Source organism: Patella vulgata, chromosome 7 (assembly GCF_932274485.2).
Source record: "Patella vulgata chromosome 7, xgPatVulg1.2, whole genome shotgun sequence".
Taxonomy (NCBI): domain Eukaryota; kingdom Metazoa; phylum Mollusca; class Gastropoda; family Patellidae; genus Patella; species Patella vulgata.
The window spans coordinates 46,531,698-46,555,518 of record NC_065885.2 but is presented as its reverse complement, the minus strand read 5'-3'; the positions used below and the strand labels follow the sequence as shown (position 1 = coordinate 46,555,518).

The 23,821-nt window shown below is 37.3% G+C and overlaps 1 protein-coding gene across 1 annotated transcript in view; it reads right to left on the bottom strand.

Moving 5' to 3' along the window:
* The window catches only part of LOC126828357 (uncharacterized), a 209,077-nt gene that overhangs the window by 68,061 nt on the left and 117,195 nt on the right, over positions 1 to 23,821 (bottom strand). The window contains exons 10-13 of the mRNA XM_056102298.1: positions 16,470 to 16,541; positions 2,188 to 2,222; positions 395 to 552; positions 86 to 235 (exon numbers count right to left, since the gene is read on the bottom strand). Of these exons, the coding sequence (XP_055958273.1) occupies positions 86 to 235; positions 395 to 552; positions 2,188 to 2,222; positions 16,470 to 16,541 (415 nt within the window). The remainder of the gene's footprint in view (positions 1 to 85; positions 236 to 394; positions 553 to 2,187; positions 2,223 to 16,469; positions 16,542 to 23,821) is intronic.

Genomic DNA, 23,821 nt, shown 5'->3' with positions numbered 1-23,821 from the left:
TGCCTGAAGAAGCTTAATAAAGCGGAAAATACTCGCAATAACCTAGTTTTTTTTCCTAAAACAACTTATTTCTAATATATTATACCTTCCGATATTGGGGATGCAGGCTTATTTTTGGCTGCAGGGTTTAAACATTTATCTTCTTCTACAATAAGTAGATTTTCTATGAGATCTGTTACAGAATCTCCATTCCATGTCCACCATACTCTATCACCGGTATATGCATACAGTAAATCTACAAGAAATAAAGCATACCGGTAATCAAATTCAAATTGACTTTTTCGTCATATGAATCATTTAAAGTACTGGGCTAACCCTTAGGAGCATGCTATTATGTCTACAAGCATAGATTTAATTGTCAATATAAAGATTATTCAAAATAGATGTAAATTACCTGGTATAAATCCCTTTTCTGTAAGATTTACAATGTGTTCTTTTTGTTTAGGTTTGACAATAATTGTTCCGATATATTCGGCTGCTTCATCAAAATTTTGGTCTGAGAAGTAAAATACACCAGCTTTATGAAACTGATGTGATAATAATCCTTGTTTACTGTAAAAAAAAACAAAACAATTCCATATGTTTAACAGAGCACTAAACTTTATCCTCTGTAGCATTAACAGGGGTTTCGGAAAAGGAAGGATAACTCAGAATGACAGTTATGATTCCAATGTTTTTCACAATGGACAGAACAAGCTAAAAAAAAAAAAAAAAAAATCCTAATCCAGGAAGTTACAGTCCAATACACACAAGTATCGAAAGGAACCCAGAATTTTGGGGTATAAACATACATTTTAATTTAAGTTTCATCAAAAACGAAAAGAAATTACGTAATACCAAGATTGTGGACCCCCTCACACTGTAAGATGCATAGTTTGGAGAATCGATCCTACAGTACCGGTATGTAGTAACTGGGGTAGTTTGTGAGAAGTCCTGAAAGCAAGTAGAAATTGTATATTTTGTTTACAATACATGGAAAGTTTTGAAACACATGAGAAATATACAGGTTGTCAGTAGCTGCTTAAACTCATTAGTACCTGAACCATACATCAATTTTCCTAAAAATGGTCAGTAATATTCATAATGCGAGTATCTAAGTTACCTGGTAAGTATTCCTTACTTGTGTCAGTACATAAAAATATTGTGAGTAATTAAATCAAACAGAGGGAGAAGACAATAAGTATTTCTCCCTCAATCAATGTGCATGTCAAATAATAACAAGCCAACAGTGAGGCTGATGTCCCCCGCCAAAATACCAAAATAAATAGATGATACATATTCATTAATCGACAATTTATTTTTTTCAAAAGTATCAAGCAATCAAAGAAATTATCATCTATCCACTAAGTTTCACCACTCTCTATCTGATAGAATCAAAGTTATCTTGTCCCAAAGCATTGACCAATGAAATTGCTAAGCTTTAGCTCGAAATGTTAATCATTGAACTCAGTCAGGACATTCACCTAATGAACATCTACATCAAGTTTAAACATTCTACCTCAATTAAAAGCAGAGTTGTTATGTTCAAAAGTCTTGACCAATCAAATTGCTTATCGATCCTTAGCCTAAGCAGAAAATTCTCATCAACAAACTTAGTCAAGGTAATGATATAATGAATCTATACACCAAGTTTCATCACTCTCACTTTATAAAAACCAAAGTTATCGTGCCCCAAAGCATCAACCAATCAGATTGCTTATCTCTGCTGACCGTAAGCAGACAATGTTTATCATTAAACTCGATCAAGGCATTCACCTAAAAAACACCTACGCCAAGTGTGAACATTATAGCTCAATTAGAATGAGAGTTATTGTGTTCCAAGGTCTCAACCAATCAAATTGCTTATCGCTCTGCTTACCCTGAGCAGAACATGCTCTTTATCGAACTTAGTCAAGGTATTGATGTAATGAAACTATACACCAAGTTTCATCACTCTTACTTAATTAGAACTCAAGTTATTGTGTCCCAAAGCATCAACCAATCAAATTGCTTATCTCTGCTTAGCCTAAGCAGAAAATGCTCATCTTCAGACTCCATCAAGGCATTGGCCTAGTTTGAACATTCTAGCTCAATTAGAAAGAGAGTTATTGTGTCCCAAAAAGTGTGACGGACAGACAGACAGACGAACCCATTTTAATAGTCCCCTGCTTTTTTCGAAAGGCGGGGGACAATAATAATAATACTTACCTTGGTGCTGACCATCTAAATCCATCTTTTGTCGGCTGAAAAAAGGTTAATGGTTCATAAATGATAAATAGAGGTAGCTTACTCTTTCAGTGTATTGAGATCCTTTTAGTGAGATAATCAATAAAAAGGGTTTAGGACTGGGTATTTAAGAATGGGTTTGCAAGAGAACCATGCAAAATTTAAAAGTAGCGGCACAAGCGTTGTCGGGCGATGTTGACCAAACTTTCAAGATTTGGTCATTCAGTACCCCATATACACCACATGAAATATAAGGGTCACCAACCTTGTAGTTACGGATAACCAGCTATAGCCATTTTTGAGTTAAAAAAAACATACTTTTTTAAACAAAAAAAAATTCAAATATTTCCCATAAATTGCCTTTTGGGTTTTTTTTGGGTTTTTTTTAAATTATTTTTTATGAATGATCCTGTCTACTACTTCAATATATATGACTATTAAATTTTTCCGAAACCATTTGAGGCCACAAGGAATTTATTTTGAGACATAGCTTTTGCTATATGCTAAAACATAATTTTCATGATGCTATATCTCACACATTGCAGGGCTGAGAACAATTCTATTAATAATGGAAGTTGAGGACTACTACCGGTAATACTAATATTTAGTTTTTACAAAATAGTACAAACAATGTGGTTGTAGGAGATGCAATACTTGTACCATTAGACACTGTGAAGAACTTGGGTGTCCTCACAGGATTCAATTTAACTTATTTAAGCATGTTGAAAATGTTATCTTCAATCCAGTAGACGTGGTACAAGGGTTAATCAGCGAACTGGATGTATGAGATGTGTTGTTGACGTTTGGGAAAGTAGGACGAGGGGAAATGTGTAGGGAGTGAAGTGCTGTAAAGGGATAGTTAGATGTATTATGAATGGTTAGAGTGGCTGTGGTGTTACGGTGAAATACTATGCCGCCACCATAACACCACAGCTTTATGATTTGTTAGACAGGAGTGATGTAATGGGTGTCAACAACTGGGTATGCTGGTACCGTCGCAACGTAGCCGTGAAATATATATTGTGGGGGGGAAGGGCGGAAACGGAAAAATATACAATGTTGACAGTATGTGCCAGGCATGAGGCTGCGCAGACCGAGCGGCAGCTCGATAGGGAGTGTGTGGGAGGTTTTTTCTGTAAGCAGTGAAAACACTATTTTGGCATTGTTTGCGGGGTTAAACCTAAAAATCACATTAATACACCTATTGCACGATATTGTGAAACTAGCTGACGAAGACAGCTCTGGCGGCGATTGTTCGACTCGGGGCTGCTCTGTCAGTATCTAACAAACGCATTTAGTTCGTGTACAACTTTTAAAAACCGAATGTCAGTATGGTATTTCTCACATAATTGGTTATCGCAAAAACAGAGTAAACTGAAAGCGAGTAATCTCGACTCAAACCTATAGTCTACTTACTACACTCGTCACTAGGCTTCCTATATTATTGTTTGTGGACGGTTTACTACTCAGTGATAAGCCTGCGCCGCAAAAAGAGGTCTCGCCTTTTATTATTAGTATAATGACTTCCTCAAGTGCGGCAGGTTAGTTTGCTTCTAAAAACACTGTTTTCCGTTCCAAAAAATACAAAAGTAATTTTCTACCAGATGACCATGGTTCTTTTCACCGAGACTAGATAATTTCTCTCGGTGTAAGGATATAGCTATGGATAAGTTCATACAAGGTCAATAAATCCGCGGTCACTTCGGGTCACACTGTTGAGAAAATAAACCGATGAGTTTGTTTAGTAGCAAATCGAGCGTGAATCAACTGAGTTTGTACTGAAAAATTTTTGAGTGATATGTATGAACTGTCTTCACACATTCGGTTTATAATTAGCGATACACAGGTACAGTGGCAAATGTTGTACTTCACAGACTGTTTACCTCCGAACTACCTCCGCACAAAATCCCCGATTTGGGTACTTGTTAAAAGAAAAAGAAATAGTACCTGTGCGCATGCCAGTAAAAAAAAACTAAGAGTTCGCGCATAAAAATGCCCGAACGTACCAGGCGCCAGGTCATCCAGGAACATTGGCCATATAAGACACTTGATTAGCCAGAAAGTAGCTGCTACACTTGAGAAAGTAGCTGCTACACTTGTATGTTCTTTGAAAGATTAACTAATGTAACAGCTTGTTAGTAGAAACATCTAGTGCCAATAATAAAAAAAAACAGCGGCTGCCAGGCAGGATATGCCCACATTTTGCAAGAGATGGATAGAGAACAAGCTAAACAAAAAGTGATTTTTCGTACTATCAGGGGCCATAATTCAGAGAGAGAGAGAAATGGGGTTTAACGTCCACTCGACACAAACTAGGTCATTTCGGGACTAACCTATGGTTTAATTTTATTTACATAATTCGCTTGCACGTAGGGGTCTTTAGCAGGGGGAGGAAACCGGAGGACCCGAAGAAAACCCACGAGGTTGGACAGGCGACTCTACTCCTTGCCACCGGGGATTCGAAACCACGCCAGTCGACTCAATGACAGACTTTATGATACAGTGCGCGCACGCTAACCATTCAGCCATCCAACCCCCCAGCCATAATTCAGGAAGTTACGATCCAATGTGCTCAGATATCGAAAGGAACCAAGATCTTTGGGTTATAAACTTACATTTCCTGTTTCATCAAAATCAGAAGAAAATTGTCACCTCTAGAGGGTCCACAACCTTGATATACCATATTTTTTACGCTATTTGAGTACAAGGGGCGGCCATTTTGTCTGTCAGTTTTGGTCCGATTTTCACAAAATTCAAACCCAACCATCCTTAGGGTGTAAAGATGATATATTCAAAGGTTTTTTTTTTAAATCAGATAATAATTGTGACCTCTAGAGGAACCTCAAGCTAAAAAACGTGATTTTTCGTACAATCAGGGGGCATATCTTTACGCTATTTAAGAACGAGGGACGGCCATTTCGTCTGTCAGTTTTGGGCCGATTTTCACAAAATTCGAACTCAACCATCCTTAGGATGTAACAGTGATATACTAAAACATTTTTTTAAATTGGATAAAAATTATGACCTCTATAGGGTCCACAAGCTAAAAACGCGATTTTTCGTACAATCAGGGGCCATAATTTAGGAAGTTACGATCTGATATGCGCGAGTATCGAAAGGAACCGAGATCTTTGGGTTATAAACTTACATTTCATAAAAATTGTGACCTCTATAGGGTCCACAAGCTAAAAACGTGATTTTTCGTACAATCAGGGGCCATAATCCATGAAGTTTCGGTCCGATACATGCCAATATCGATCGCAACCAAGATCTTTTGGAGATAAACCTATATTTCAAGTTTCGTCAAAATCAGATAAGAATTTTGACCTGTAAAGTGTCCACAAACAATTGTGGACGGACAGGGGCGACGGCAATATATGTCCACACAGGGGGCAACTGTAAAAAAAATTGCAAACAGCAACTGGGGGGTGGGGTGAGTCTGCCAGCCGAAAAAAGTGCAAGAAAAAGTGCATTTCCGGGTAAGAAAATTCGGTGGTCTAACTGAGTTCTGCAAGAAAAAAAGCATTTCCGGGTAAGAAAATTGGGTGGTCTAACTGAGTTCTGCAAGAAAAAAAGCATTTCCGGGTAAGAAAATTGGATGGTCTAACAGAGTTCTGAAAGAAAAAAAGCATTTCCGGGTAAGAAAATTGGGTCGCTGGTAAATAAATTATGAAAGAAAATGCTATTCGGATATTTCAAATAAAATATTTTTAACATTTGAAGATTTTTAAAAAGATTAGTAAATTAGCCTTAGTGTGGCCTTTTTGACCGGTAGTGCCAGTCGTGAATGAATTAGTTATGGCCTGTTAACCGAAACTACACAGGGATAACTCTTGGCAACACTTTCGAAGTTTTGATAACTTTAACATGGGCGAGTTTTTAGCCTTTATTATTTTATTTGCAGACCGTCAACACAATTTTATTGCTAGTTCTTGTTCAGAGAAGAGCAGTTCTTGCATACACCCCTCAGAATACCCTATAAAACTATGTGATATGTATATCGTTCTGACGTGTTGTCAATCATTGTCATTGTCAATTTTAGCATAATTTCTCGTTATCCTATGCCCAAATCAGCTGCTATTTCACCTCCCCTAGTGACTATATTTTCAAACAATTTCTTGAGACTAATGACTCATTATCAGGCGGATCATGTTATTCAGAATTTGGGCAAACTTTGATTTAAATTGTCCACACTTTAAAGTAAACACTGCAGAGTGCAAAAAAATAAAACAAAATTGTCCACACTGCTTAGTTACGAATAATTTATGATGCCTGTTTATGACTGATTTTCTTCTGTTTAATATATTTCAGAGATGTGTTTGGATGAAGTTTGAAAATAGTGTGATAGTCATTTGAGCAGAATTTCTTGAAGATATTTGTCAATAAAAGATTTGAGTTGAGGAAGATGGCTGAGCACAAAATGAAAAAAAAGTACACTGTAATATTTATATACGCAGTTATTCGCCTTGCTAAAACAGAGGGGTGTTATATATTGTCCAATCGACAGTGTCTAATCCACCAATCAAAACGCAAGATTCACCCTTAAGCATGTTACAATGCCGTGTCGATACTGTTTTTTTCCCTGTCTCAGAGGTGGTGTTTGGTAACTATGTTTTTAGGACAATTGTGATACTTAAGTGAATGGTGAACGACTGTGATTAACTTTATAATTCCTCCGGGGAAAGTGAACTTTAATTTCGTGAAAACCCATGCTTTCTAACATGGCGGATCTCCATAGACATCTTGAACTCTGTGAACTGCGAATTCCGTGACCTGTGAACTCTAATTATTGAATTAGAACTGTCAACAAAGAAAACTGTCAACTTGTTTATGTTTGTACTGTAACTCCTGTTTCTTGTATATGTTTATTTACATAAATATTCATTGCCAGCCCACTCCTAATAAACATGTCGTGTGGAGAGGGTCAACATCTTTTTTACCCACAACACCGCAGCATGCCGAGATGAGATTTGGGTAATCTTTTACTTCTCCACACTCTGGTTAAAATTGGTCAACCTGTGATCAGTAGATTTGAGTGGATATGGGAAAGCACAATAAATGAATAGGTACAAGCCTAAGTTCATATATTTTAGCCTGTCTCTGCATATGGGCAGTCTTAGACTATCTTTGCTAATAATTCAGACTCAGAATTTTGTCAAACATCAACTCATATAAATACTGTATTTATAACATATCGTCTTGTCATTTGTTCTATTGCTCAGCCTTTTAGTAGTTAGGTATTGCACATACTTTTGGGTGGTCTAAAATGAGATATTTCAAGAAACACATTTTCTTGCACAAGATTTTAGGGTGGTCTAATAAGCAACTGTGAGGAACACATTTTCTTGCGCATGATTTTTGGGTGGTCAATTAAGCAACTGTGAAGAACACATTTTATTGCGCAAGATTTTAGGGGGGTCTTTCTTAAAAATGATGGTGCATATTTTTTTACGCAAGATTTTAATGGGTGGGTGGTCTACCCAGGTCCAGTGCATATTTTTCGACGTATGATGTTTTTTTTACTACTGCCCCCCGGTCCACATGTAAATCAATCTGATTAAAATACAGATCTATATTTCGTTTCGTTTTTTTATACTTTCGATGGCCTACACTACATGAAGATCTGACAAGTTATAGCAATAGGTCACGTCAGGTGGCAAAAGACCGACTTATGACCCTATGACGTCAGACATTTGATTAACCAATCAGCATTGATGTTACTAGTGGATTACCCACAGTTCCGTGAAAAACATGCCTAAAGCTCGCCATAACAGACCGTTTCATTGGCTTATCCCAGACACCATTCAGAACACGAGTTAAATAACAACTCTTCCAGATCCAAGTGTAGTAAAGACAAGTAAAACAAAATTTTGAACTATAAAAACGGAACGAAATAGGATCTGTGTTTTAACCAGATTGCATGTAAATGTGGGCGTATGAAAACGTGTACAAAATACCGCAGCTCGAATACCAGATCATCAAAATACTCTCATATTACTCCTGTTCTGAAATCACTCAAAACGCTGCCAATCATTGAAAGAATCATCTTCAAAAATCTGTCTTTGACATATCAGTGTATGAATGGCTTAGCTCAAATATACTTATCTAATCTTATGCAAATACAAGTTCCCTCGCGTAATCTCCGACGGACACACCTCCATTAGTTGTGTTGCTCAAGGTGGAAATTAAAATCATTTGGATAAGGATCGTTCTAGGTGTATGCGCCTAAACTGTGGAACAATCTTAAGGGGATCATTAAATCATCTCAAATTCTTTCTTGTTTTAAATCAAGACTTAAAACCCATCTTGTTATCAGGATTAAATAAATTAATTTAATTGTATGCGCAGTGAACATGCCTCTATGCATGGAGTACGTGCGCTGTATAAATGTACATATTATTATTATTTGCCAGGCCGAAGTTAGGTTTGTACTCCAGCATCCAAGATGACGGCTGAAATCAACTGTTTATTTTCTCGTCTTTTTTCACAAATAAAATCTGGTTTAGTAGCCAATTATCCGAAAGAAACTACACTAGCATATTCCTGAAGCAATGGCCCGCGAAATACCTCTCTGGCAATTGCTGGATACTTGAGTTTTTGAGGAAGTGTGTCTCTTCTTCCCGTTCAATCAAATCTCTCCTAAATACAGCAACATGACAGCCTTTCGTTTAATCTGGGTCTTCCCTAAAACTTTGGACAGTGATTTAAGGTATTAAAAACGGTGAAAGTATAGTATTGTTTACATTGTAGCAGTTTTGATAACCTCGCTTGTCACGCAATTAGTTTTTCTGCAATATTCTGCTATGCACCGGTTAATTGGGTGTGATCAATTTCGTGAATCATGATGTAACGTTATGTAAACTTATTTGGAGCTCTGTTTAAACCTGAATGATATTGTTGCGCAGTTCGGTATAGGTTATTAATCAGTCATAATTTGGAACAGAAATTTGCTTTCATGAAGGCTGTGTTGAGTGGGATTAGGTCTAATCAAACAAAACACTGCGAGGAGTATGCTACAGATGTACATGACCACTATGCTAGTTTTTACGAATTTCTGTTCAAAAATTCATCATCCTTCTACTAGATCATGAGATTATATTGCCGAATTAATAAAATGTTGAAAATTAGTCTAGAGAGATTAACTATACTAAACATTAAAAATAACGTCAGTACGATTTCAAAATCAGAGAGGTACTTTAATCAAATCATTCTAGAAAGCGACTTACTAAATGGATCAAAGCAATTTTTTGTGAACAGTATGTTGACACATTAGTGATTAATTCATCACAATTCCAAGACATCACGAGAAGGTTTTGAGTCTGTACACAGTCTGTCTATACATCAGTATCTGGTGTGTTCACCGCGAGTGTCAATAACAGCAGCGCAGCATCTGTACATGGAGTGGACCAGATGATTGATTAAGGCCATAGGCACATGGAACCACGCTCTCATAAAAGCCTGGCGCAATATAGCCGATATTTGGTCTCAGTACAACGTTATTAGGTCTCCTCTGAATTTCATCCCAAAGATGTTCAATCGGGTTTAAGTCCAGACTAAGGGCTGGCCAGTGCATAACGTTGACACCATTCTGCTGTAGAAAGTCCCAAGTAACTCTGGTGGTGTGGGCACGGGCGTTGAAATGCTGGAAAACGTTGTTTCGATGACGTGTGAAATGTCGTATGATGTAGGGTCCGAGAGCTTGATCGATGTAGCGCTCTGCTGTGATGCCGCCTCCTCTCGCTGGACCAAGGACCCACTCTCTGGTTCAGGCCGATTCCACCCCAAACCATTATGCTTGGACCTCCCCATGACACACTGGTTAGAATAACGCTAGCCACGTCAAGGCCATATTCTGGTCCTGCCATCTGCAGTTGATACGCAATACCACCAACTCATCTGTGAATAAAACAGTTCTCCATTGCCTGTGTCACCAGTTATGGTGTTGCTGGGCAAATTGTAGACGTTCACTTCGATGGCATGGGGTGAGGATCGGTCCACGGTAAGGTCTACGGCAATGGATCTTCTCTCTGGTGAGACGTCTGCGCACTGTATCGGTACTGATGGGTCTTCCGTGTGTTCCCACTGTCTGACGTGCTGTCTCAGATGCCCGTGTGAAGGGATTCTGCACGTGTTGTCGCACAACATGGCGGTTTTGTCGCATGTGGTAACCCTTGGTCTACCAGTTTGGGGGCGATCATCCGTGGTGTCGGTGGCCCAAAAGCTTTGCTGAACAGCACGTGTGACAAGGGTCAGGTTGCGTTTTTGCGAACATTTTTCAATTCTTTGCTCAGGTAAAGTTGGAGATATGGTCACAAATATACAATAAAAACATTATTGTTTAAAATTCTCTTATCACAATGGGTCGAAAAAATGAGAACGACCAACGAGCCGAAATGCGACGATTCTCGAGTCTGCCATTGAGTATCCTCTGAACGTACAGCTGTGGCAGCTTCTTTGATGATTATCCAATCAACAATCTTAATCTCCTGACCACTACCTGGCACTACGGTGCTAATTAATTGATGAGAGTAACTAAGTTAATCTCACTAAAGTTATATTATACACAACAGACGACTAATGTATAGATTGTCCTTCAGTATAACAATATCATGTGAATATTATGCCGTATGTGTTGTGGATGTTTCGTTACGAAAGGAGTGCATTTATTATGATTTTCGTCGTCAGCACCCTTGAAATCCTAAATAAAAAACATATTCAACGACAAAATATAGCAAATAAATTCCGGAAATAGTCGGATCAAATTTTTACTACAATTTTTGTCTTCAGCACCCCTGAAAACCCATGGAAAGATATATTCAATGACAAAACAGCAGATAAATGGCCTGGTTGCTATGGGATTTTGTTTTGGAACATACCAAATCTTTGACTTGCTTTTTCTCAAAACTTACTTTTGTGAGTTGGGTAGCTTCTAATGGACACAGCTCAGTCAATTTTTGCCCAATTCAAACAAACTATACATCAAATTGAAGGTAATGAGTTGGAGAATGTGAAAATAACAATAACTCAATTTTCCAAATTTCCTCATTGTGACTCAGTATGCTGTGGGGAGTCACATATATTAAGTGACAGATTAATTGTAAGATTTAATCTATATCAGGTGTGGGGTGTTGACATAATATTATGTAAGATGTAATGGGTTTGTCAAACTTGTATACTCAGATAGCCCGTTCAGACGCTTAAGTTGAACTGGTTTAAAAACCCTGGGGATCGCTAAACCAGTTTAACTTAAGCGTCTGAACGCAAATGTGGGGCAAATAAACTAGTTTAAAAACCCCTGCTCGCGACCTGTCTTCGAGAAGGCTTTTCATTTTAAACTGGTTCATCTTAGCCGTCTGAACGGGTTGGCTTAAAAACCCCAGCTCCATCTTGCTTTGAGCATGCGCAGTACGCAGTTAGTTACATTCCTGTGAAAATATTGGGGTTAGACAGTGCCAATGTTATCGAAAGCATGTGAGAACCGAATAAAGAATGTGAAGCTACCCATGCGCAGTTAACTCTAACCTCCGACCGAAGATGTCAGAATAGTTAAACTGGTTTGGCTTATAGTACGTGTGAACGCAACACGATGCTGTCTTAAAAACCCCAGCGATTATGAACTGGTTTCAAAATAAGCGTCTGAACGGGCTAATAGTGTCATTATGATATAAGATTTGGGCTTAATACGTATTGACACTTTTTGTCTAAAGATAAGATGTGTGATTCTTAATAATTAGTTTTCATTGTTCTGATTACTAATGCTATTAACTATGGCGTGCCTATCTGACGCGACAGATATTGCTGCACCTTATAAAAAGCCTAGTTGAGAATCAGACCTAGGCAGACCTGGAGGGAACCGGGAGAGACCGGAGAAGAGAGGTCCTGTGAGGCCTAGGGGAAGCAGCTATAGATAGACGTTACTATACCCAACCAAATGACGTTCACATGTAGAATTGTACCTGTAAATATGTTACCCAGTATTAAAATATCTTTTTAATAAATAAGAGTTATGTATTCTATCGCAGTATATATTTACCAAGAACAGTTCTTTTGGCATTTACAGTAAATATCGGTTGATTCGTTTGTCAAGTAAAGAGAGAGAGAGAGAGAAATGGGGTTTAACGTCCACTCGACACAAACTAGGTCATTTCGGGACTAACATATGGTTCAATTTTATTTCCATAATTCGCTTGCGCGTAGGGGTCTTTAGCAGTGGGAGGAAACCGGAGGACCCGGAGAAAACCCACGAGTTTTGAAAGGCAACCCTACTCCTTGTCACGTACAACCGGGGATTCGAAACCGCGCCAGTTGACTCAGTGACAGGCCTTACGATACAGCATACACGTGATGAAAATTTGTGTCGAAAGTTACCAAAAACTTCAGTTTTTATTGGGATACATCGGCGGATTATTCAGATACCCAGTCGCCTATATTGTTATTCAAAGGGTCAATATATCAACTCCAGCTCCCCTTCAACCCGCTTTGCCAAAATATTCAGTCTTGGTGTGGTTTGGTATCCAGTCTACAAATCCAAGATGGCATCTCCCAGTGAATATGGTTTTTCGCAAATTCTCGATCTAATATGTCGATCGTGATTATTTAAACATTTTTTTTCTATGAAAAATGAGACATTTCAATTCAAATGATGAAAGTCGACAATTATACCGAAAGTAAAGGGGCATAACTCTTATCATTATTTAAGCAAACGATTCATACCACAATTAAAAATCACGTGTCAACAAAATATTCAAATCCCGTACGTAACAACAATAGGTGCACCTCGATATTTTTGATAATTAATTCTCCCGACTTCATTAGCCCAGTTGAAGCAGAAAAGTAGGACGTTAAACCCCATTTCATTCCATTCATTCTATTTAATTCCCGTATGGTATTCAAATTTATGTTATTTATATTCGTACAAAATTACGTGTTTTCGTAATACATTGATTGAATGAAAGCTTGCCAATCCTGCTTCGGCTTCAAATTCACAGCAGTAATATTCCTTCAAAATAACGTGTCTTCGTTTATATGACAGCAAATGAATGAAGGACTTCCGAAATAAGAATAGTTTGTGATGTCAAAACATCGTTTTCTCCTTTATAAAATGTCGACAAAATATTCAAATCCGCACGTAATAAAAATAGGAACACCTCGCTATTTTTGTACACCTACATTTTCGTGTGGGCGTATATTGTCGTCACCCCTGTCCGTCCACATTTTCGTGTGAACGTATATTGTCGTCGCCCCTATCCATCCACAATTTGTTTATGGACACTCTACAGGTCACAATTTTTATCCACTTTCAACAAAACTTGAAATATAGGTTTATGTCCCTAAGATCTCGCTTACTGGGGAGTAGGCACGATGGGTCGACCAAACCCTGTAAATATGAACTCTATTGGCCGACCCCCACCTTCGAACCTTCTGCATGGTTTTCTCGTGGAATGGCTCTTAATACTATAGATCTTTGCCTTTTCAGTCAGCATTCCCATTATATTCTAATACCTGCAGTGGGTGAGATATGGATAGAATAAAATGACATACCTAAATTGAGCTATTTTCGTACCTTGCAGCACTAAGTCCCTGTACCAAAAACCTCTCAATGAAAGTCCATCAAACTTTAAGAATGTATACTCACTAACCATATCTGCTACCCTATATAGTTTCATTAATCTACTCGCCGTAGTTTAGTTGTACCCCATAATTAAACCAGCGGCTGCCAGGCAGGATACGCCCACATTTTCGAGAGATGGATAGAGAACAAGCTAACAAGAAAGTGATTTTTCCTACAATCAAGGGCCATAATTCAGGAAGTTACAGTCTGATAGGCGCGAATATCGAAGGAACCAAGATCTTTAGGTTATAAACTTACATTTCAAGTTTCAACAAAATCAGATAAAAATTGTGACCTCTATAGTGTCCACAACCTTGATATACCATACTTTTACGCTATTTGAGAACGAACGGCGGCCATTTTGTCTGTCAATTTTGGGCTGATTTTCACGAAATTCGAACTCAGCCATTCTTAGGGTTTAACGGTGATATAATAAAACGTTTTTTTAAATCGGACAAAAATTATGACCTCTATAGGGTCCACAAGCTAAAAACGCAATTTTTGGTACAATCAGGGGCCATAAGTCAGGAAGTTACAGTCCGATATGCGCGAATATCGAAAGGAACCAAGATCTTTGGGTTATAAACTTACATTTCAAGTTTCAACAAAATCGGATAAAAATTGTGACCTCTATAGGGTCCACAACCTTGATATACCATACTTTTACGTTATTTGAGAACGAACGGCGGCCATTTTGTCTGTCAATTTTGGGCCGATTTTCACGAAATTCGAACTCAGCCATCCTTAGGGTGTAACAGTGATATAATAATACGTTTTTTTAAATCGGATAAAAATTATGACCTCTATAGGGTCCACAAGCTAAAAACGCGATTTTTGGTACAATCAGGGGCCATAATTCAGGAAGTTACGGTCCAATATGCGCAAATATCAAAAGGAACCGAGATCTTTGGATTATCAACTTAGATTTCAAGTTTCAACAAAATCGGATAAAAATTGTGACCTCTATAGTGTCCACAACCTTGATATACCATACTTTTACGTTATTTGAGAACGAACGGCGGCCATTTTGTCTGTCAATTTTGGGCCGATTTTCACGAAATTCGAACTCAGCCATCCTTAGGGTGTAACAGTGATATAATAATATGTTTTTTAAAATCGGATAAAAATTATGACCTCTATAGGGTCCACAAGCTAAAAATGCGATTTTTGGTACAATCAGGGGCCATAATTCAGGAAGTTACGGTCCAATATGCGCAAATATCAAAAGGAACCGAGATCTTTGGATTATCAACTTAGATTTCAAGTTTCAACAAAATCGGATAAAAATTGTGACCTCTATAGTGTCCACAACCTTGATATACCATATTTTAACGCTATTTGAGAACGAACGGCGGCCATTTTGTCTGTCAATTTTAGGCCGATTTTCACGAAATTCGAACTCAGCCATCCTTAGGGTGTAACGGTGATATAATAATACGTTTTTTTAAATCGGATAAAAATTATGACCTCTATAGTGTCCTCAAGCTAAAAACGTGATTTTTGGTACAATCAGGGGCCATAATTAAGGAAGTTACGGTCCGATATGCGCGAATATCGAAAGGGACCGAGATCTTTGGATTATCAACTTAGATTTCAAGTTTCAACAAAATCGGATAAAAATTGTGACCTCTATAGTCTCCACAACATTGATATACCATATTTTTACGCTATTTGAGAACGAACGGCAGCCATTTTGTCTGTCAATTTCGGGCCTATTTTCACAAAATTCGAATTCAGCCAACCTTTGGGTGTAACGGTGATATAATTGAACGGTTTTTTAAATCGGATAAAAATTATGACCTCTATAGGGTCCACAAGCTAAAAACACGATTTTTGGTACAATCAGGGGCCATAATTCAGGAAGTTACGGTCCGATATGCGCTAATATCGAAAGGAACCGAGATCTTTGGATTATCAACTTAGATTTCATGTTTCAACAAAATCGGATAAAAATTGTGACCTCTATAGTGTCCACAAGCTAAAAACGTGATTTTTCGTACAAACAGGGGCCATAATCCATGAAGTTTCGATCCAATACATGCCAATATCGAAAGGAACCAAGATCTTTTGGAGATAAACCTATATTTCAAGTTTCGTCAAAATCGGATAAGAATTGTGACCTGTAGAGTGTCCACAAACAAATTGTGGATGGACGGACGTCCGTGGGCGTATAAAAATGGTTCGATTGATCTAAAATTGTGGCACTGGGGTTTGGAGGGGTTATCCATCATACATAAAAAAAATGGTGAAAATCAGTCACCCACCATTCTTAATAATTCATTTCTTAATACCAATATTCTATCTATGTAAGTAGATAATTTTAACAAAATGTTTTCATTGCATATGTTAAAAATAAATTATGAAATTCATATTTTTAAAAAATGTAGTTACTTAAAGATAAACTTGAGACTAGAATTTTTTCTTTTTATGAATAGGAATAATGCAAAAACTCCTAAATAAAAAAAATTGATGAAAATTGGTGATTCCATTATCGATATATATTTAGTTTGGAAAACCCCCTTTGCACCGGCCTTGTAAAATCCAATTAGCTGGATAAAACAATGGTTTTTTGATATTGTATTCCATTAATCATTGTATATCAAACTATGTGTGGTCATATAAATATACATTTTGATTGAATATTTCTACTTACAATATAGGGTTCTTGATCACTATATCCTATAGGTGGTGCTTCTATTTGATAGATACTGTGAGATTTCTTGCACTGAAACAGCAAATAAAATAAACATGAGTTAATCACCAATTAATGAGTTGGGTTAGGCTATAAATATCTTATAAATAAAAAAGGTGGGGACCCTTCGTGACTAAATTTTATTCTATGGCCATCCGTTGCGAAAGTTCTTAAATGCGAATCCATTTTGTTTTAAAGCGATAATTTCATATTTTTAAGTTATATTCTTAAAATGTATTAAAATAAAGCCTTAAAATAGATGTTATCTTTAAACAGTTCTACCTTGTTAAAGAATAATCCTATTAAATCCTATAATTCACTATTGCCAGTTGAGAAATTGGCAAAAATATCATTTTCAACTTCAAATTCAAACGTTTGAAGATAGCTATTCCATGGGGGGGGGGGGGGGGGAAGAATAGAAAAACAAGGGAGGTAATTGTGTTATTATTTCCGGGGTGAATGCCTATGATCGTATAATAGTGAGTTGACAACCTATTGAGCAAAAGACATAGAAATAATTATGTTTTTACTTTCTTAGAAAATATGAAATTCTCGCTTTAAATTGATTCAAATATTATCCAACGTGTCAGGATCAGTTGTGAAAAGCCAAATTATTTGTATCTTAACATTTCTACTTGTCCTGCGAGATGAAAAGGTATTTGATCCGGTTTTGGTCCGTTATATTTAATATCTGCAAATTGATCTGTTAAGAATTGCGGCCAGTAGGCGACACAAAAGGCACACAAACATTGGGCGTGGCTCTGTCTCAGGGGGTCAGGCATGTACCAAAAATAATAGAGGTCAGTCTTAGGGTATAAGGAATAAGTATTAAAAAAGTTTTCAAGACGATCAATTAAGCATTGCAGGCTGTAAGTGACATACAGACAAACAAAAAGAAAATGGGCGTGGTTCTGTCCCTGGGGGTTGGGCATACACTACAAACAATAGGGATGTTCCTTAGGATAGAAGGAATAAGTATGCAAATTTTCAAGGTGATATGTTAAGAAATGCGGTCTGTAGATGACAAACAAATAAATACAAGAAATGGGCGTGGCTCTGCCACTGGGGGTCGGGCATGCACCAAAAACAATAGGGATCATCCTTAGGGTATAAGAAATTCATATGAAATTTTTTCAAGGCAATCGATTAAGAATTGTGGCCTGTAGGCGACACACAGATACACAAAAAGAAATTGGGCGTGGCTCTGCCCTGGGGGTTGGGCATGCACCCCAAACGATAGGGATGTCCTTAGGGTACAAAGAATAAGTATGCAAAGTTTCGAGATGATACATTAAGAATGCGGCCTGTAGATGACAAACAAACAAATACAAGAAATGGGCGTGGCTCTGCCCCTGGGGATCGGGCATGCACTAAAAACAATAGGGATCATCCTTAGGGTATAAGGAATAAGTATGTAAAGATTCAAGATGATCACTTAAGAATTGTGGCCTGTAGGCGACACACAGACACATAAAAAGAAAATGAGCGTGGCTCTGCCCCTGGGGGTTGGGCCCAAACGATAGGGATGTTCCTTAGGGTACACAGAACAAGTATGCACAGTCTCAAAATGATACATTAAGAAATGTGGTCTGTAGACGACAAAAACAAAATATGGGCATGGCTCTGCACCTGGGGGTCGTGCATGCACCAAAAACAATAGGGATCATCCTTAGGGTATAAGGAATAAGTATACAAAGTTTGAAGAAAATCGAGTAAGAATTGCGCCCTGTAGGCGACCCACAGACATACATACACACACACAGACAGAGGCGACGGCATAATACTATGGCGGTATATTAGATTCAAAATTCTAACATCCGTTCATGTAACTTCTAACCTTAATTCATGTAACTTCTAACCTTAATTCATGTAATTTCTAACTTCAATTCGTGTAATTTCTAAATTAAGACAATGTATAATCCAACTTCTTTATTTGTTCAGTGTAAATTTTAATTCTGTTTCGTCTTATTTCTATTGTTAAGACGAAAAATGTCTACTTCACTGCCACTTTACATGTTAATCATGAACGTCGAGCAAATTTAGAATTTTGATACCTCTACCTAGCAACCATCATTATGACGTCGTTTGGTGTCGCCACCGTGTGCTCAATTTGGTGATTGAGCACTGAGCGGGATCATTATGTTGCCACAAACGACTCACTCTTCGTCAGGTTGAATGGTTTGGTGGAGTGTAAAAATTGAAAACAACATTGAACGTGATATGGTTTGCAAATACTGTTTTAAATATAAGCTAAACAGCATTTGTTATTTTTTTTTAAAGACAAGTGCAGGATTTGGAGAATTTTATTTTATTTTTATTTTACAGTTAAGCCAATTACTATTTATATACTGTTGATCTATAAATTAGTCTGTTAATGCTCTAAAATATGTCTCTTTATACTACCCGAACGACTAGCCACTGTCCGTGTCAGACCCTCGTCTTGTATCAATAACAAGGGACGGATAACCACGCCGGAATATAGCGGTTATATCATAAAAAAAAATATATGTCTATGGGTTATATAACATCGTCAGCTAGTATATACACACTGGCAAAACTATGCTTTATAATATTTCTGACATTATTAGTTCCGTCCTTGTGATTTGCGGAGGTTGCCGTTATTGTAGGCATATACAGTGTCTAGTAGTTCGGGTTGGACGAAAACCGTTGCAGCTGTTATTCGTAATAAAAGTAGACCATAAATTTCACTCATGGCACACCGTAAGTTCGTCTTCATTAGCCTAGATGGTGTAGAAAAGTAGGACGATAAACCGCTATCTATGAATTTCGGTATTGCTTTATGCAACTTGAATAAAATATTTTTGGAAAAAAAACTACCATAAAGTTAGTCAGGTCGGTGTAATGAAGGAATCAGAAATAAAAACTCCATCGCTATCCACATGAACAGATTATCCCAGACCCCCGAAAAGGCTGTTTCATCCCTACAGTATGAGGTTTCTAAATTTATATCATTGAACCATATCAAGAAAAAGTTTATCATTTTTGTTAGAGTAGTAATAGAATACAGATTAACAGTAAATAAATATTATTAATGGTTTAACTGTCTTGAAGAAAATTGAAAAAAAAAAATGCTGTTTGGCTTTTATTTGAAGTAGTATTTACCAACCATTTCACGTTCGATGTTGTTTTCAATTTAACCATCGATTCCCTGGTTGTACTTGTCAAGGAGAAGGGTCGTCTGTCCAACCTCGTTGGTTTTCTCCGGGTCCTCCCACTGCTAAAGACCTCTACGCGCAAGCGAATTGTTGAAATAAATTGAACCCTATGTTAGTCCAGAAATGACCTAGTTTGTGCCAAGTGGTCGTTACCCCCCCCTCTCTCTCTCTCATCACTCCGCCCAATCACCAACCAGGCGAAGAGCGAGTCGTTTATATAAACATAATGGTCCCTACCAGGTGCGCAATCACCAAATGAGCACGCAGTGGCGACATCAAACGACTTGATAATGATGGTTGCTAGGCAGAAGTGTAAAAATTCTAAATGTGTAAAGAATCAATGAAGAAAACGTTCTTCGTCTAAATAAAAGAAATAAGATGAAATAGAATTAAAATTTACACTGAACAAATAAAGAAGTTGGATTATACATTGTCTTAATTTAGAAATTACACGAATTCAAGTTAGAAATTACATGAATTAAGGTTAGAAGTTACATGAATTAAGGTTAGAAGTTACATGAACGGAGGTTAGAAATTAGACGATAGCATGTTAGAATTTTGAATCTAATATACCGCCATATAATACGTCCACATTATGAATGTGGATGTATAAAAAAGGTGTAGTAGATTTTATTTATCACCCAATCTTTTCTTACATTCACAAATAAATAAATAAATAAATATAATTCTTTGCTATAGATTTCACTTATACTGAGCCTGATTACATTACGGCATAGTGATACATCATTTTTTGACAGCAATTCAACCATTGCAAAGTCCTTTATATTGACCCAGTGTTTCCATCAAGGTGAATTAAATAAAAATAGTTCACTTTTAACAAAAAAGAAGTTACTTTTAATAAAAAATGAACTGTTCTTTGAAAATAAAAACCAGTGGCTGCAAGGCATGATACGGACACATTTTGCAAGAGATGGAAAGAGAACAAGCTAAAAACAAACACGATTTTTTGTACAATCAGGGGCAATAATCTGAAATGTGCGAATATCAAAAGAGACTGAGATCTTTGGGATATAAAAATATGTTTTGAGTTTCATCAAAATCGGATAAAAATTGTGACCTCTAGAGGGTCCACAACCTTCATATTATATACTTTTACTATTTGAGTACAAAGAGTAGCCATTTTGTTGGGCAGTTTCATTTCAATTTTCCCAAAATTCGAATTCAACCTTCATTATGGTGAAATGGTGATATATTTGAACAGTTTTTAAAATCGGAAAAAAAATTGTGACCTCAAGAGAATCTGCAAGCTAAAAATGTGATTTTTTGTACAATCAAGGGCCATAATTCAGGAAGTTATGATCCAATATTTGCTTACGAGGGGGGGGGGCCATTTTGTACGGCAGTTTTGGTCCGATTTTCACAAAATTAAAACTCAACCAACATAACGTTTTTTTAAATCGGAAAATAATTGTGACCTCTCGAGAGACCACAAGCTAAAAATGTGATTGTTCGTACAATCAGGGGCCGTATTTCTGGAAGTTGCGATCTGATAAGCGAGAATATTGAAAGGAACCAAGATCTATGGGTTATAAACATGATATCAAGTTTCATCAAAATCGAATCAAAATTGTGACCTCTAGAGGGTCTACAACTTTGATATACCACGTTTACACTATTTGCGTACGAGGGGCGGCCATTTTGTCTCACAGTTTTGGTCCGATTGTCACGAAATTTGAACTCAACCAACATTGTTATGTAACGGTGATATAATCGAACATTTTTTTTAAATCGCATAATAATTGTGACCTCTAGAGGGACCACAAGCTAAAAATGTGACATTTCATACAATCAGGAGGGGGTGGCTATACTATATACCGGAAAACACCATGTTATACTTAATACCAGAAAACACAAGAAAAACACACTAAATACCGGAAAACACCCTAAATAGGTAACCCGGAGAAGGGCTATACTATAAACTGGAAACTAACCCTAACCCTAAACCAGGCACACAGAGAACCAGGCTCCCGAAACACACCCAACAAGAGAAAATTATCCCCTGGAGAAGAACCCCACTTCTTCCGACTCCGACAAGAAAATCAGTTTACCTACCAAAACATCACCAGCTACAACCAATTAATCTCCACTGCACCTTCACCAAACGGCATCACATTACCAACCTTCAAGGGCAAAATAGAACTGAAAGGTAACAAAGCCATCCACTGGAGCCCAGACATGGCCAGAGAGATCATCAACTGCTGGATGAGGAATTTAAACTAGGATTAGGGAAAAGGAATGAGAAGCCGTCTTTAGGACAAACAGTTGTCAATTTGAGTGACAGACTTCTCAGCCCCCTAGAAATGAACATTCTTGATAAAGGTCTTAAATTCATCCTAGAACCCATCACCCAGGTAACCGATCGCTTCCAAAGAACACTTTCGTTGACAGAGGTAAAAAATTATTCACAGAAAAATCCACATGGAAACCACCTAAAAAGTCATTATCACCAGCCATTCTAAAAACTTTCGACGAAATGAAGACAGAAATATCATCCCTTCAACCACAATCACAAAAACCAAATCTCAACCAAGCAACTAAAACAGCATTAAACACCCTCAAAAAAGACAAAAACATATTAATTAAGAAAAGCGAAAAAGGTTTGTGTTGTGTTATAATGTATCGTGCAGACTATATCTCTGAGGCAGAAAAACAATTAAATAATCCTAAACATTACGCTAAATTAGACCAATCCATCTTTAAGGACAATGCAACCTTAATAAACAACATCTTACATGAATTGCAGGACAAGGAATACATAACAGCAAAACAATATGATTATCTATCCGCTAAATCTGACTGTCGACAACGACATCTCTATACACTACCAAAAATACATAAAAATCCAGAAATGGAATGGTTTATACCTAATAAATTACCCAACGGATGCCTAATAATATCAGACTGTGGCAGCGAATCATATAAAGTATCACAATATATAGACCATTTCTTATTACCCCTAGCATGCCAACACCCATCCTACCTAAAAGACACCAACGATTTTATTCACAAAATCAAACAGTTAAGAGTCCCTGAACACACCATTTTAATATCCATCGACGTACAGAGCATGTACACGAACATCGATAATAACACTGGTATTGAAGCAGTTGGGCAAGCTTTTCTTAGGAACCCACAAGCATCTAGGCCGAACGAAGAAATCCTCAAACTACTTGACATTTGTCTGAGGAGGAATGACTTCACTTTCAACGACTAAGTATACCTCCAGTCTTCCGGAACTGTGATGGGAAAACGATTTGCCCCTAAGTATGCAAATCTCTTCATGGCGGAGTGGGAAAGGGAAGTTCTGCCGCTCTGCCCATTAAAACCAGATTTCTATGGACGTTTTCTAGATGACGTTTTCATAGTCTGGACATACACACCAGCCGAATTTTGGACGTTTTTCAACATTCTGAACAATCATTATCCATCTGTCAAATTAACCGCAAATGTAAGTCCTAAAAGCATAGATTTCCTTTCCTAACAGCATAGATTTCCTTGACACCACCGTCTATAAAAATAGCAACACCAAAATCACAGGCCAACTGGAAACTAAAGTATTTTTCAAAGAAACTGATACACGTCAATTATTGTTCAAGAGCTCCTTCCACCCCAAACATACCTTCTCTGGCATCATAAAATGACTAGTACGGTGGTCACGATCAACGTACACATCTTGTCTTGATGACTTAGCTCAAAAAAAAAGTAATTTGAATGAAATGTTCAAAATATTCATTTTGCATTATCTATTTTTTTTTAAGGACAATAGCAAGAACGGCCAGCTCTTTATCTAAATCTTACATAATACCTCTTTAATTATTATTACTTTTTAGCTTCATTGTTGGCTATAATTTACTGTCAATCGTTTTCAAGAGAATCAAGTATACAGTAAACGTAGCGTAAGTTGCATCTTCTCTCAACTCGGATAAAATCATTTGGACAATTTGATCCTGCATGTTTTTCTTATTAAATTTCTGTGCCAAGTCGGATCTTTGATCTAATTCCGGCTTTTTTCCTTTGCCTAAGTCGGATCAACAGTATGTCTCGGTGGTCTAAAACACGCTTAGCTATTCCATGCACATAGCCCCATAATATTTTCCCCTATCATTTTTGACTCAA